The following is a 16,846-nucleotide window of genomic DNA, read 5'->3' as shown; positions in this document are numbered from 1 at the left end:
TTTGTATCCTTAATTGCATAGAATTACAGTCAATATGTGCATGCTATACTGACATGTATTTTATATTTTGTATGTCCAGGTCCAATACATATTGTCATATCTATCATATATGTTGTCATATATACTGTATCATACATATTGATACTGATATTTATTTGAGATCTGATACCTGTGTACTGTATATACTGCATAATACCCAGGTCTGACTCTATATTTGTGTGAATAAAATCTGTGCTACATTGAGTATTCAATTGTGTTGTTATGATTTGTCTATCTCTGTTTTATCAAATTTGATTCATAAAAATATACGCAGCTAGCTTAGCTGACTGCAGGCAATTTTTGGGGTTATTTGAGGATAATACCACCTATCTTTTCCTCTATCATTGAGATATACCTGTATGAGATGTTTTTATTTGGACACTAGTGTGTGGTGTAATGTGAATCGGGCACTACGTGCGGTGTAATGTAAATGAGATTGTGCTACCGTGTGGTGTCATTTGAAAGGAGGTACTATTGTGTGGCCTGCGGTGTGCGCTGTCCCTTTATTAAGTATGGGAGAGAGGGGGGTGGACTTTAAATTTATGTCAGGAAAACCCATCTGACATGGTTGAAAAATTTCTGAATGGGCGGGGAAGGTGGGGGGAGTCAAATTACTACCTTGCCCCGGGTGACAAAAATCCTAGTTTCGGCCCTGTTCAGGTGAAAGCTAATAGTATAAAGTATAATTGAGATATCATTAAATCTGATTGTTTAAGTTGGAAACAAGAATTTTAAATAACTACCACCTGTAATTGCACGCCATTCTTCCAGGAATATATTTGATCTTCTCATAAGGAAAGAAAAAGGGAGTTTGCAAAGCAGAGAAATATACAATAATACAATTGCTGTTGTGTGATCCTTGGGAGATGGCGAAACATAAACCCCCATTGTGTATCCCTGGGATGGCCGGACAGCAGTGTAATGACACAACAGAATATTATTGTGTTACTGCCCCAACTTTCTCTGGTGTTTAAAGTCGCTCCGCTAAATAATGACTTCCTAAACATCTGTTCTTCTCCGCTAAATTTACGCTTCGCAACTAAACCAGCTGTGGGTTTTAAATAAAAGGATTTACGCTCCTGAACGTTCTTGTAAAGGAGGCGAGGGCTGCGTACAGCAGCGCTTAATAGGAACGGTACAGCAATGGGAAATTAAGTTAATGGCAAGACACTGACATTGGGAGCTAATACAAGTGATGTTGGTGATGACTGTATAACAATTTAACAAACAACAAAATATAAAGGGCTACTAATCGTAAGGTGCAAATAGATTAGGCTGAAGAGGTTTCCAGTCTGTGACTCGGATTAAGCCGCTCTGGGTTTAACATGGGAAATTAAAACAATTAAAATAACCAAGCTACACAGAAGCTAAGAATATATTGTGTCTTGTTATAGTCTAAGAACCAAGGGGGTCATTCAGATCTAATTGCTGCTGTGCGTTTTTACACAACGGGCGATCAGGACATAACAACGCATGCGTATGCACCGCAATGCGCATGCACGTCGGAAAACAACAACGGTTATCGGCGGTCAGCGACGGGATGGTGCGAGAAATCCATTCGCACAGGCGTTCGCAACGTGATTGACAGGAGGAAAGCGATTGTGGGTGGTATCTGAGCATTTACTGGGAGTGTTAGGGGAAAATGCAGGCGTGCCCAAGCGTTTTAAGGGAGGGTGTCTGACGTCAGCTCCGACCCCGATCAGCAGGATTCAGTCGCACTGTAGGAGTAAGTCCTGGGCTGCGCAGAGACTGCACACACAGAATTTTAGCAGCCCGGCGTACACATAGCATCGCACACTTGCACAACGAAAATACATTCCCACTGTAGGCGGCGACTATCTCAATGCAGGGCAGCAAAAAACGCAGCCCAGCGGTCAGATCTGAATGACCTCCCAAACCCATTATTTTATGTAACAACCAAAAAGTGCAATAAAACCACGAGTAGGAACACAAATAAGAGGGGATTCAATTGCCCGCTGTCATTTTTTGGGCGGGGGGGGGGGGGGGGGTAATCCACTTAGGTAATTTATAGGGTGGTGAAAATGGTCTCTGTTTTTTGGCTAAAAACACATAAGGTCCCTGATAAGTTCATGGACCCATGTGGTTTCACGGCTGAGATCGCGAGAACAGGGCACCTATCGGGGATTTTATTTGAGAAAGTGAGAAAGCAGCAGGTACCGATAGTATAATCCCTGGTAAGTGCCGGCATCTTACTGCCTTCAGGGCTCATACCCCTTCCCCCCCCCCCCCCCCCCCCCGCGCCTAAAACTGAAGTACACACTGGAGCGATTTCACAGTGGACCTGCCGTTGCGCTGTCAGAGTGGCTGATCCAGGTAACCATATACACTTACTGATACGTCGGTCCTCACATCACAGCTGGGCGGGCATTTGATTTGCCCGCCCAGCTGTGGCGTCAGTCCCTGCAGCCGGTGTACAACCGCCCGTTCACACAGCCAGATACGCCGACAATTTCTGCAGATATATATCGGGCATCTGCCGCGCTGCAGGGCCGACGCGATATGTCTGTGAACAACGTCGTGCACATACATATCGGTTGTACAAACCCGCTCGTGATATATCGGGCGTTCGATGTACTGTACCCAGCTTTAGGAATGGTAATGAGATTAGTTTTCAATATAATGTTAAAATATATTCTTTACAGGCAATGTTGAAAAATATATCCTGTGTGACACAACGATTTAGAGTGACACAATGTATATTGCATTGACATTATGGTGGTCATTCCGAGTTGATCGCTAGCTGCATTAGTTCGTTTTTGCAGCGATGAGGCAAAAAATCGGCACTTCTGCGCATTCGTATGTGACGCAATGCGCACGCGCAACGTACTATTACAATGAACGATGTAGTTTCACACAGGTTCTATTGAAACTTTTCAATCGCACTAATGGCCGCAGAGTGCTTGACATGAAGTGGGCGTTTCTGGGTGTCAACTGACCGTTTTCAGGGAGTGTTGAAAAAAACGCAGGCGTGCCAGGAAAAATTCAGGTGTGGCTGCGTGAACGCAGGGCGGGTTTGTGACGTCAAAACAGGAACTAACTGAAGTGATCGCAAGCGCTGAGTAGGTTTTGAGCTACTCTAAAACTGCACAAAAAAACTTTGTAGCCGCTCTGCGATCCTTTCGTTCGCACTTCTGCTAAGCTAAAATACACTCCCAGTGGGCGGCGGCTTAGCGTTTGCACGGCTGCTAAAAACTGCTAGCGAGCGATCAACTAGGAATGACCACTTATGTTAGATATTACTTGATTACATGCTTAGTGCAGGTCGTATAAAATATAACATTTGCAGTTTTTGCTCTATCATGCGTCCAACCCAATCACTACCCGTTTTTGTAATTTTGCATTTAATGGTATTTATAGTCTATGGATAGAGTTGGAACGATGATCTGTTAGTGTGTTCTGGACGGGGCAGAACTGAGGAGCAATTTTATTACCAACTCAGTATCGGTTCCCCTGACATTACACACTTGTGTCCAGAAGTTGGGATAGAAACAGTGACAGATTGAGGCCTTCCACTCTTAGCCCATTTCCACCGGATGCATTGATATCACTTTGATCTCTGGACACACAGGTGCTCCGTATCGCTGTGTGTGAGTGCTGGGTTGCTTGACTTATTTGGATTGGTTCTTTGTAAAGTTGCCGGAAGCACACTGCCATTGCCTGTCATAGCGTTAGCTCATCTAACCATTATTCTTTGTATTTGTTGGATTTTTGATTCTGTTCCCTTTTAGCCATCTTTTTCTGTCACCTGCCCTGACCATAGCTTGTGACCCCTCTCACAGTATTTTTGTATGTTACCTGTCCTGACCTCAGTCAGTGTATGGATTATGTTTATTGACTACCTGCTTTGATCAGTTTGTTACCCCTCAGTATTTCCCTGACCTCAGTCTGTTTTTCGGCCTGTTTATACTTGTTGGCTGCCTGCCTTGAGTGGTTTGTAAAACCCCTTCTATTACTTTTGCTACATACTTCTATCTTATATTATACCTGACAATTCTTACTTTAATTCTTTGTTACCATTTGCCATATGATGTTCAATCCATGTGTGTCAGGGTATTAGTAAATATTATAATCTCTGTATGCACCTGCTTAGTCATATAAACATACGCTAGTGCCCAAGACCTGAGGGCTACTGTGATCAACACCTATAGCTGTATGAAAAATAGAGGCTGCTTCATGTGAAGAACGGACCTTGCACCATGGGGGTGATTCCGAGTTGTTTGCTCGCTAGCAGATTTTAGCAGCATTGCACACGCTAGGCCGCCGCCCTCTGGGAGTGTATCTTAGCATAGCTGAATTGCGAACGAAAGATTAGCAGAATTGCGAACGAAAGATTAGCAGGATTGCGAATAAATAATTCTTAGCAGTTTCTGAGTAGCTCCGGACCTACTCACGATTAGCGATCAGTTCAGTCAGTTTCGTTCCTGGTTTGACGTCACAAACACGCCCTGCATTCGGCCAGCCACTCCCCCCGTTTCTCCAGACACTCCCGCGTTTTTCTCTGGCACGCCTGCGTTTTTTGCAAACGCAGTGAAAACGCTGAATTTCCGCACAGAAACACCCACTTCCTGTCAATCGCACTATGATCACTTCAACGATGGAAATTCTTCGTTCTGCCGTGAGTAAATCTACTAAGTTTTGAGCTAAAATACTTATTGCATGCGCACTGCGTACCATGCGCATGCGCATTTTCGCATTAATTGCTCCATTGCGAAAATCGGCAACGAGCGATCAACTCGGAATGACCCCCATATATATTTATTCTATAACTGGTGGTAGACGTTACAACTTATGATAGCTGCTGTAAGCATGGCACATATGCAAGCATTGCAGGACTAGACCTGTTTGACATATGCACATAAGCACTTACGTATGTTTTAGGTGCAAAGGTGTCCAATTCTACGAGTCCCATAAAATACAAGCTCCCTACTGTAAGATTAAAAGTGTATTAATAAAATTGTCTTATTCTCCTTTCATGACAGACACACAACAGAGGTGTGACGATTAGTGTAACGGAGTTATTTTCTTCTCTGCAAGCTGCTATTCCTGTGTATCAGCGATTTCAGACTCTGAAAGGTTTCCTACAGCTTCCTTCCCTGGGTTCACTGCAAAATATAATGTGTGCAAAAAGAAAAGGCCACTTTCCTAATGGAATAAATATTTCCGCCATATTACGGTACGCTCCTGGATTTTTTATCTATACGTTTATAAATGTCATTTGTTGCTGTGAGGGATTTCCATTTTATTTTCTACAATCCTTTAATGTTCCAAAGACTACTTTATAAAAAGCCTGAGAATTAGTGTCCGGGGGAAGGAGAAAATCACTTCAGCTGATTTTATTGTCCATTATGGAGCCACGTTAAACTCATAAGAGACGCAAGAGATCTTCTTGCACCTATATGCACATGGTAGCACAGAAGGCGCGATTGAGAGGTGGATGTATTGTCTATGGTAGATGCAAGCAGCCGATGTTTTAATTCTGTGCATGTGTCTGAGTCGCACTGAGCATGCATACCGCTGGAAGTCGCAGTACGAATTTGCATGCAGAGAGAGTCTATATTGGTGGGCGTTCCTTGGAGGTTACAGGGGCGTGATTATCCAGATGCGGGCGTGTCGCAGGTAGCGACTGCAGCTTTTTGTGGCCATGTTCAGACGGACATTCTGAGACTCCATAGTGCTGGTGAATTCAATGGTGCAATCGATGTTTGGCCGATGGTGCCTCTTAATACGCTAAGTGGGGATTTAGTGCGGCAGACAATTGGTGTCCCTGGATGAATTCCACCAGCTGCAGCTTTAGGATACTGGCGAAGTCTCGCTGCATGAAAACGTCTGATTGGCAGATAATAACAACCACCCATTCCATCTCATCAGCCCATTTTATGGCCAATAACCTCAGACCCTACTTAAGTAAATCTTACTCCAATTTCCCCTAAGCCCAACTCACAAGTTGACACACAGTTTACTAATACAGCAGTGAAATACAGTGTAATACTAGGTTACAGATGAAGAGAGAGGTGGGGATGACTCTACATAGGTCATCGATGAGTCCACACCTAGGTGTTCAGCATGCCCTTTTGTTTTAGTCTCCCTACCAAATTTGGAGACAGTTAATAATGTAATTTACATTGTTAAATGTAATTTAAAGTAACGTACAGTATATACAGATCTATGGAACCCCTTTCCCCTACAAATCCTGCGGGGGCCCCTGGACCCGTCATGTCTTTCTGTAGATACTGTATGTGTTCCAAGACTAAACACCTCTCTTCAGATGCTATCTAGCCTGTGATTGACCACCTCCATTGCATTGTTAGCTTGTGTACAGTACCAGCCTTCAAGTCAAAGAAACTGGTGACTCCTGGATCTCTTTACCTTCTTTATAGTTTCCATTTTAGTCTTATTAGTATATACAGCTTTTTGAGACTGATTAGTTTGCACTTTTTGTCATTGAGCTGTAGACCGTTCGTCGAACTTGACCATTCCTCTAATGATCATCAATCATTTTAGCCAATCCCCCTGGTGAGTTCACCATGGGTCATAACTTTATGTCCTCTGTAGAAGGCGTAATTCCCTTTCTGTATCTTGTCAACGATAAATAAAATACACTTTTTTGAAGCACAGATCTACAGTACTGGTAAGTTAAGTATGTTTATGTAATATAGGATAGTACATTAGAAATACATACGTCCTATGTTAGCTTACACACCATGTTTTGATCACCAGAAGCACTTTATTCCCCCCCAATAATATAAATAATATCAAATTGAACAGGATCTGTTTTTCAGAATCCGTGGTATGTAGGATTTTCTGGTTAAGTTCTTTATCTGTAATTTGGCGCAAAATGACTAATTTCTACAAAAGTTGGTGAAAATTTACTTTTTCACCTACTTTTGTAGAAATTGAGTATCAGGAGATATCATGGATAAATCCAGCCAACCTTTCACTCTTAATCTGGCCCGCTGCCCCCATACAGTACATTACAAAAGGGTATTTATTTTTTTGAAAGATGCAAGCATGAAGTTGTCATTTGTATTGGGAGCTATGTGTAAATTGATCAACCTCAAAAAATACAACATTTTTGGAACTTGACAGTGTTAATCTATACCATCTTTAGATGGCGCTGGTTCCCGGACCCCTGCTTCTTCCTATGGGAAGGAGGTTCAGGTTAGCTGTATCTTCGTACACATGCGTGAACCCAGTTCAGACTTGGTAGTGGTAACTTTCACCGCTACTTTGGTAGCATTCTTAGAGATGACGGTAGTTTCCGATCAGCTGTCCCTGCACCGGAGCAATGTTGAATTGCTCTGTTTTTTTTATATCTACATAGGCAAATGCAAGGGGGTTTCTGATTCCCCGGAAACCCCCTCCTCTTTGCCAGTGGCTCAAATTATGACAATAGCAACAGTATATAATATGATTACTAGAGCTACTGCCATATCATGCAGTGTAAGGGATAGAGCAGAACTGCTGCACATGCCCCGTTGTAGCAGCTTCTCCTACCAAGTTTGCTGTGTATGTAGATCTGAGCCCTCAATCAGTGCACTGGACCAGAGAGTAGCTGCCAAGAAGAGGAGACAGGAGCCTTGCCATGAGGTGGGAGAATGTGTGCTTAGAAACTGCAGTTCTGTCTCTACTGGTTCTGGTATGTTTGTGTATTTATTTATTATGGGATGTTTAACCTTTTCCTGAGCACTTATTTTATTCATATTAGTTAGATATGTTTGATACAGCCTTTACTATAGACCATCTATAGTGTTACATATAAATACTGTATTCTATACAGTATCCAATGAATAAAAAGACCAATGTGTACATTAATGTCCAGGATCGGTACAAGGTTCTTCTACATCTCCCCCAAACTCCCACACTTGCTCCAATGTTCCGCAGAGTGGGAGATTGTGGACTGCATTTGGAAACCCCCCTCTAGAAAACCTGCATTTGCCCCTGATTTACCACTGCTACTCACAGCCAGTTGTATATTAAGGTAGCTCTGCTGATTTAATAGACCCCTAAATGTGTTAAATTATAGGTGTCTTTATGCATCTTAATACAGTATATGCAAGTAGTGTACTAGATACTTTACCATTAGATTTTTGACGTAAAGATCGCTTATAATGTACTAGGTACATAGGGTTGATGTTTTGGCGTGACTAAGAAGTAAAGTCCGTAGAATGCTAAGCGGGGCTATTTGGTGCTATTTAAGGACAGCCTATAGGTGCATAAGGACTAGGGAGGCCAATCCCAGGCCATTTTTTCAATCCTGGGTATCGGGATTGTAAAATGGTAATTTCTGGGATACCTGGGATTGGCTTGATTCCTGTGTGACTGCCCCCCTCCCCTCCCCCCCCCCCCCTGCCGTGCACCCATAACTTATAATACCACATGGGCGGGAGGGTGGGTCACTGCCTCCAGGTGCGGCAGGTGACGGGCGACTGGCTGCGCACACTTCCTCTGGGATCGGTGACGTTTGTGCGGCGGGTGACGGGCGGCTGGCTGTGCAGCGTGACCTCTGACTTTACGTCACGTTGCGCAGGGAGAGCCGGGAGAAGGGAGCCAGGCAGCGACTGAGCCTCCTGAGGACGTTCAACACTGCCCGACACTGAAAAAACAAGGAGCTTTTTAGTCCCGAAATCCCCAGGGATTGGGAGCTCAAATCCTGGGGTTGAATACTGGGATTGGCCACCCTAATGAAAACACATCTGTAGATTGAAAAATTGCAAAGAACTTTGCCCATCCTGCCACACACTCCATCTTCCTTATGCTGCTTACTATACTTCCATGGCGTGTAAATCTCCTGTGTGACAGGCTATAGTTATTTTTCCCATGGTCTGTTAGTTGGAGAGCCTGCATGTGGCATTCATGGGCACAGCCAGAGCACCAGCTAATAGATAATGCAAATGCCTGACGCTTGTTACTGACACATAAAACCCCGCTTCCACAGACCGCAGCCTTAAGTTTAGAAACCAGGCAGCTACTCCGCTCCACAGAAACCAGAGCGAGAAGCCACCTTCCCGCTGCTAGATAAAGCCTGCCGCTCCCAGGGGTAGAGTAACTGAGCTCCAGATTGCACGCCTGCTTATTAGGAAGCTGACGGATGATTAATTTCTCTCATTGATGCCAGAATCTATGGGGGAAAAACACATAAATCAGGCAGAGAGAAAGATGAGTGATGACTCAGTGGGAGCCTATAATCTTGTGCAAAGCAGCGCGGCTGTGTCGTGTTCTGGTCAATAAGTTTTATTTTTCTGCGTACAGTATATCTCATGCTGTACTGAGCACCAGCTGCATGGCGGTAAGTATACCCTACATCACAGGTTCTCAAACTCGGTCCTCAGGACCCCACACAGTGCATGTTTTCCAGGTCTCCTCACAGAGTCACAAGTGAAATAATTAGCTCCACCTGTGGACCTTTTAAAATGTGTCAGTGAGTAATTAATACACCTGTGCACCTGCTGGGTTACCTGCAAAACATGCACTGTGTGGGGTAATGAGGACCGAGTTTGAGAACCTATGCCCTACATATATATATACAATTGTCAAGCAGTCATCAGCACTTACTCTCACCAATGCAGATCTGTCATTTGCAAAACAAAAGTACGAGATATCCATTCATAATTATGATCAAAACAATCTTGCAAATCTCGCCACGGTTCCTCTTTATTTGCGAGACCTACACTAACACCTCTGCTTCAAACACAAAATGTTGTTACAATCAAGTACACTCACCTCTCGGGTAAGTAGGCTGCACCACCCATGTAAGAGGGCGGAGTTACAGAGGACTGTTTATTGCACCACACCCAATTGGACTTTAATGCTTACATGCACAGCAGCTAAGACAGTGGTGGGAACTATTTGGTAACAAAATAAAAAAGGAATAAACGTATTGCTGCCAAGTGGCCGATATATATGAAGGTTTGCAAATTTCCCCCACTAATTATTATTTCTCATCACCACATGTTGTGGCAGTATGAACTGATTCCCTGCCTGGATAGTTGGTCCATAAAGAGCTATATTAGCAAGGAGTATATACAGTAGAAAAGTTATAGCTTACACTATACATTTACTGACGGACTGAGACCTGGATTGCCTAATAAAAATGATAACACATATGTATTGTCTGGATGCAGAAATGTTTAAAACCCAGGAGAATACTGTATTTCTCCTTGAGCATACCTCCCAACATGACCCTCTCCAGGAGGGACAGAACGCTCTGCTCCTGGACTTCCCTCTTAATGTGTGATTGCCAGCACCTGTGCTGAAACACCTTTCTTATCCATTGACATGTCCAACACAAGTGCCGGCAATCATACATTAAGAGGGATGTCCAGGAACACAGGGTCGTCTTAACAGCAGTGTAGGCCCCTGGGCACAGCAATGCACTGGGGCCTCTACCCATCCTCCAGCTGTAAGGGTGGGGGGTGCTATGAGCGACAGCTTTGATGTCCCGCAGGCGGTAGGGGGTGTTCCATTTTCCTCTCGGCATGAAGGACCTGGAGCAGGAGATGGTGCAGGAGGGAGAGAACTAAACTGTAGAAGGAGGCATTGGGCTGAATTAAGAGGCCCTGGTACATCACTTCTAGGGTGGTAGGGGGTGTTTAATACGTAGGTGAGGGGTGGATAGTGGAGTGGGCTTAATATTCATCATTTTCTGGTGGGAGGGTAGCTTGCTTGACTGCAGATATCTCCAGTTACTGGGAAAAGATTTCTTAGCTTTGAATGGGAAAACAAATTAGAGAGTCCCACCTTTCAGGAGGTAGTGGGGACTTGGGGATCAGAGTTCAGGAGCCAGAGCAATTCACCAATGAATATATAAAGCTGTATACCAGGCGTGTGGAGCTGGAGCAGGGACCAGGTGCTTGGAAGGCTGATATCTCTGGTTCTGGGCATAGTAGAGACAAGCTGCCAGTGTCCACTGAAAGGGGAGAGTCCCAGCTTTTGGGGTATACCCTCACAAAAACTGTAAGGGCCCTACACACTGGCCGACCCGCCGCCGAGCTGCCCGACGGCGGATACGGCCGACGAGCGACCCGGCGGCGGGGGGGCAGTGACGGGGGGAGTGAAGTTTCTTCAATCCCCCCGTCACACGACTCCATTGAAGTGCAGGTAAATATGGACGAGATCGTCCATATTGGCCTGCATGCACAGCCGACGGGGGACCAGCAATGAACGAGCGCGGGGCCGCGCATCGTTCATCGCTGGAGCCTCCACACTGAAAGATATGAACGAGTTCTCGTTCATTTATGAACGAGATCGTTCATATCTTTAAAAAAATCGGCCAGTGTGTAGGGCCTATAAGTTAGACAGAACCCGAGAGATCTGGCTGGGAAGAGCAATTAACAGACTTGGATGGGGACCACTGCTTTGAAGTCAGATATCTCCGGTTCCCTAGGGACAATTTTCAAAAATCTAGTATGCCTGGAAAGAGGGGATCTACAGCTATCAGCCTATGGTCCTTATACTCCTGGGGCCCTTGGGCAAGTGCCCACTGAGCCTATACGAAAAGACGCCCCCGCAGGAGCAGAGCATTGTGTCCCTCCTGGAGAGGGTCATGTTGGGAGGTATGCCTTTAGCAGAATGCAGGTATAATTACCGCAGACTTGCATTATCCCCTATGTGTAGAAATTTGCACCTGGACAAACACTGTTGTACAAATGTATTTATACTTCTACAGGCATGCAAGTACTGTATGTAGAACACAAGCGCTATGCTGATTTATTTTTAGAGTTAGGATAGGGAACAAAAAACACTGCCCACTCTAAATCTATCAACACACCCACCCTGCTTTACAACACCTTCCAGGTGGATTTACTCCGTTCTCTAAGCCCTGGGCATTAGGTCCTCTTTTTTTTTTTTAAGAGGATTTAGCTTTTGAATGAGAAAATATGGAATGAGTGCATTTCTGTAAGATAAGGTGCAATGCATTGATAATATGTAGGACAGAAATTAAATAGACGTTGTATATAAAAAGTACCAGCATTAGTTTTATACGTCACTGCAACTACGAAATAACATACGATATATAGGGGAATGTTATCATCTTTCAAACTGTTCTATGTGGACTACTCAGATACATAGAAAGAATACAGTGATATTTCTCAGATGACAATAAAACATGTTGATACAATGTAACGTGTCCACAGCTGACCTTGTTACAGCAAATATTAGTATTGATGTGGTTACTTCACAAATCCACAGGTTGAGCAGAACCTCATCATAACAAAGATGGATTTAAGAAGCTTCGCTGCTGAATCAATAGACGGGGGCTGATGAACACTTTACAGTCAATAGAAAGATCACTTTGCTCTTCTAACCTGTGTCTAAAATAAAAATAAATGAGAATTAAAAATTGAAATGCGTATATTTCGCTTTTAGGAATTAAGAAGTTTTCCGGTCTCTCATGGTGATTTGTGCTCATTTCTGACCACACTCACACCCGTCCGCACCACTCATCCTCTGATTGCCCCCTCATCCTCCCTGGTTACCTTCTCTCAAGTCTCCAATATATGTCCAACTCAAGCCCCCCTCTTCTGGAACTCACTCCCTCACCAACACAGACTATCCCCCAATCTCACATCTTTATATGGTCGCTCAAAATTCACCTTATCATCTAAGCCTGCCATCCCTCCTCCTAAATTTCTCCTGTGCTCTTGACTTTCTCTTCTGTGTTCACCCACCATCTGTTAACCCATTCTCTAAGCGCTAAGGGTGCTCCATGTCCGGAGATTTACACAAATTTGGTATTTACGTAATTATAGAGCCGCAAAGGCGCGTGTGTATATCTGTTTCTGCAACATCACTCGTAGTGCCCTAAAAGCCACCGCATGATTGACACTTGGAGGTAGTGATGGGGAGAGCTCCAGAAAATGGGTGCATGTAGCCCTATTCCTGGGCGTTCCGAAGCCAGTAATTGTGTCCTTGGATGAAGCTTCTCTGGCCCTAGCAGCATAATTTTGCTGGACGTCCTTAGTAACCTGATCGTTACGCAAATGTCCGGTGTTCACGCAGCTGGTCTGATGATGGATCTTCAGAGGAGCCCACAGGAGACGTCTTTTTTACACTCTTTTTACACCTTAGTATCAGCACTGGTTCATGCGATGCCACTGGTAGAGATTGTGCCTTAATGAGGTCACTGGTTCCCTTTTTTATCATAATGATGTCACTAGATCACGTTCACTGGTTCACATAGTGCCTTAGTGATGTCATGGGTTCACTTTGTGCCTTAATGAGGTCACTGGTTCACGTTGTGTCTTAAGATAAGTACACACTGTCAGATATTTTTGGTCGGGCCAACAATTGGGCTGATTAACCGCCTAGAGGGGGGTCCAGATATCTGTGTTACACACTTTATTTTACGCCCTGAAAAATCATCCAATTTCTCCTGAAATCTTGAGAAATCGGATGAAGGAAAATATCATCCTCAGCCGCACACTTCCCAATTTTTCCCTCCTGGACATATGGTCAGATTATATTATAAATACACACACACACTGGCCAATCTGTGGATATTGTGGAGAGATTTTTGCTTTGTAATGACAAATCGGAAAATCGATTGTTCATGTTTGTGGCCAAGAATGTCCCAATTTATCGGCAAAATGCTGAAACGATCCTTCGTACATACTACACAATTAACTTGGCTGATCTCTCGAGTATTGGCAAATTGTCCCAATAGTTGTGCAGTGTGTACAGTATTTAGTCTTAGTTCTTCACTTTTTACGTTCATGATGTCATTTGCTCACATTGTGCCTAAATGATGTCATTCGTTCACTTTTGCCTAAATGATGTCACTGATTTACTTTGTGCCTAAATGATGTCACTCATTCACTATTGTGCCCAATTTATTTCATTAATTTACTTAGTTCTATAATGGTTTTACTGGTTCATATTGTGTTTTAATGATGTCACCAATTCACTTTTCACCTTAATGATGTCACTGCTTAACATTTTGCCTTACTGGTGTCACTTTTTCAGTTTTTGCCTTAATGATGACACTGGTTCACGTTGTACCTTAATGATGTCACTAGTTTACTTTGGGGGAAGGTGTACTATAGCGGCACTTCATATCATCATATCTTATTGAGGTGAAGCCGGAGTGGGGGAGAGAAAACATTCCCTCCTCCAGCCATCCATGCAAAACCCACAACACATTAGCCGATGCTGATGTGCTTGGTCTTCCCTTCTGGCCCGCCCCACTGTGCATGTGTATCATCTTGCAGACATCGCAAGATCTCGTACGCAGACGGAAACCCCACAGAAACTGCCACAGGTTTGTACACACACTAGCAGGTAATACTAGACATATGTGAAAAAAATGATAAGCCACAAAAGTGGACTTATAATTTTTTCTAATAACCCCTGAAATATTTATCGTCACTGTAGCGAAATCGTTAATGTAGAGAATTTTTTTTTCTCTACGGTGTGCGCTTTCATACATACCACGGTTCAATGTGTCGCATAATGCAGGTTATACTGCATTTGACACTTACCACCTCATCTTACATCTCCCCTTTGTGCCTTATTGATACCATTAGTTCACTTTGGGGGACATTTACTAAGCAGTGATAAGAGCGGAGAAGTGAGCCAGTGGAGAAGTTGCCCATGGCAACCAATCAGCACTGAAGTAACATCTATAATTGGCATACTATAAAATTATACAGAGCTGCTGATTGGTTGATGGGGCAACTTCTCCACTGGCTCACTTCTCCGCTATTATCACTGCTTAGTAAATGTCCCCCTTTGTGCCTTAACGATGTCACTGGCTCTATGTGATTTAATGAAGTCACTTAATGATGTCCTGTAACTGGTTAATTCTGTGCCTTACTAATGTCACTCCTCACATGTGCAGAGAGAGTTATATTTGGGTGGGTTATATTGTTTCTGTGCAGGGTAAATACTGGCTGCTTTATTTTTACACTGCAATTTAGATTTCAGTTTGAACACACCCCACCCAATTCTAACTCTCTCTGCACATGTTACATCTGCCCCACCTGCACTGCACATGGTTTTGCCCATTAGAGGAAAATGTTGTTTTGCAATCATCCTTAAATTAGCCCATTGTGCCTCAAGTACCAGATCACTTTATCTCTTTGTGAAGTCACTGTTACCCAGTGAATTGGTAGGCTGTTAATGTGATTGCTGTTAAATTACAATGTTACCCTTAAGTGTTCATTAGGAAAATGTGTATTATTAGGTCTAAGGCAACACCTACTGTTAATTATTACCAATATAAAGTAATTTCAGGCTCCAATGTAACTATAATCTACCTTGGACGACGCATTATCCCGTAAATCCTTACACTCTGTAAAGTTTAATGAGAAATTCCATATGAGGACTCCACAAACTGTCAGGAACTTAGCGAAGATCCTAGTGACTTTCTCCTACCTCCTCTCCGCCTCCTACGGCAGATCCGATCACGTAGTCCTCTTCTATGACAAACCAAGGGCAGCTGGGATAAGATTGTTATCTCATCATGAGGCGATCTGATGAAAGAAAAGCCTTTGTCTTGTAGATAGAATCTGTTGACAAAAGAAAGTAAAATGTATCGAGTTTCTTTGTGATTCTTAATCTTTATTGTATGAGCTGCCATTAAAATTGGTGAATAGGATAAGCCAGAATCATTGATTTTTAGGCTGTCGCCTTATTATCTGCCAGGCTCTGATTGAAATGCAGTCAACGCAATGCTGTGATAGACAAAGTCTAGCAACACAACTGGCCAAAGCCCCAGTGCAGTCATTCTGATCTCCAGTCTATTCTGAGCTTCATCCATATGACCTTCTGAGTGGTCTATTGTCTCCATCTGTGCAGTCTCTTCTCTCTACAATCATATGTGCGCAGCCTAGCTGTCAGATGGTTTTCTACGTATCACATTTTATTCATTCAGAAGTTAGATAATGGAAAACCATATTTTATTATTTAGTATTATTTTTTCCAAATTTTTGTCAAGACATAAACACCTATACCCGGTGTTTGACCGGTGCACAAAGGTGCCCACCAGGGGAATGCAGCGGTAGGGACCCATGCCAGCCATTGTTCCGTGGTCCTGACAGTAAGTGTCCACTAGTAGAGTAACAATATATTATATGAGTGCACAGTTGGGAACCTGACCCATACAGAGATAAGGGGCCCTCAGGCAGTGGGGCCCATCAGGGATTTCGAAAGTCCTTTTTATAGGCCAGTCCAACCATGGCTAGACCTGTTCCTTAGAACAATTTTATTATTTAAGCATCACACCAAGAAATAGGTACACATGGAAATAATTTGTAGAACACAAAATACCGACACACAACAAATTTTGGAAGTGTTCCACAATGGCGTATGCAGTTGTATGTCAAGCCGGGGCACGTTTAGAAATGAGTGTCATACATTTTGATCAACTTTTTGAAATGTGTGATTAAAAAATATTCCTTGTGCTGCTAAATACTTAAATCCATATTAAAAATGAGATCAGTGTTTTTATTCTTTTTTTGTTATTTGGTTTTCTGGGGGGTGGGGTGTTATGGCCAATCCACGCCATTACTGTCTGAAAATTCTGCAGAACCATCTGTATCATTCACTAAAGTGCGCGGCCAGTGCAATTTAATGACTAGGCAATGTGCAATAATAAATGCATTTAAAACAATTAAAATGCAATAAAAGTGGGCGCTAGTTTTCGTGTCCCCCCCCCCCCCCTCCTCCCATTTACAGTGCATATGTGCGACCGAGGCTTTTAAAAACAACATAACTGAAAACAACATATGCAAGCAGTGTTGGACTGGGGCATGTAGGGCCCACCGGGGAGATGCAGTGGTAGGGCCCC

The 16,846-nt window shown here is 43.4% G+C and overlaps 1 protein-coding gene across 6 annotated transcripts in view; it reads left to right on the top strand.

The window, feature by feature from the left end:
* The window catches only part of PCDH11X (protocadherin 11 X-linked), a 1,521,665-nt gene that overhangs the window by 1,240,092 nt on the left and 264,727 nt on the right, over window positions 1-16,846 (top strand). The window contains exon 6 of one of the 6 annotated variants that reach the window (XM_063938380.1): window positions 12,250-12,343. The exons of 4 other annotated variants lie outside the window; for them this stretch is intronic. In XM_063938380.1, the coding sequence (XP_063794450.1) occupies window positions 12,250-12,254 (5 nt within the window). In that variant the 3' untranslated portion in view covers window positions 12,255-12,343. Of the gene's footprint in view, window positions 1-5,039; window positions 5,212-12,249; window positions 12,344-16,846 lie in introns of those variants that run through there. One more of the 6 variants, XM_063938379.1, reaches the window with a different exon arrangement.

Source organism: Pseudophryne corroboree, chromosome 8 (assembly GCF_028390025.1).
Source record: "Pseudophryne corroboree isolate aPseCor3 chromosome 8, aPseCor3.hap2, whole genome shotgun sequence".
In the NCBI taxonomy this organism is placed as follows: domain Eukaryota; kingdom Metazoa; phylum Chordata; class Amphibia; order Anura; family Myobatrachidae; genus Pseudophryne; species Pseudophryne corroboree.
The sequence above is the reverse complement of the archived record's forward strand: the minus strand, read 5'-3'. Positions and strand labels throughout refer to the sequence as shown.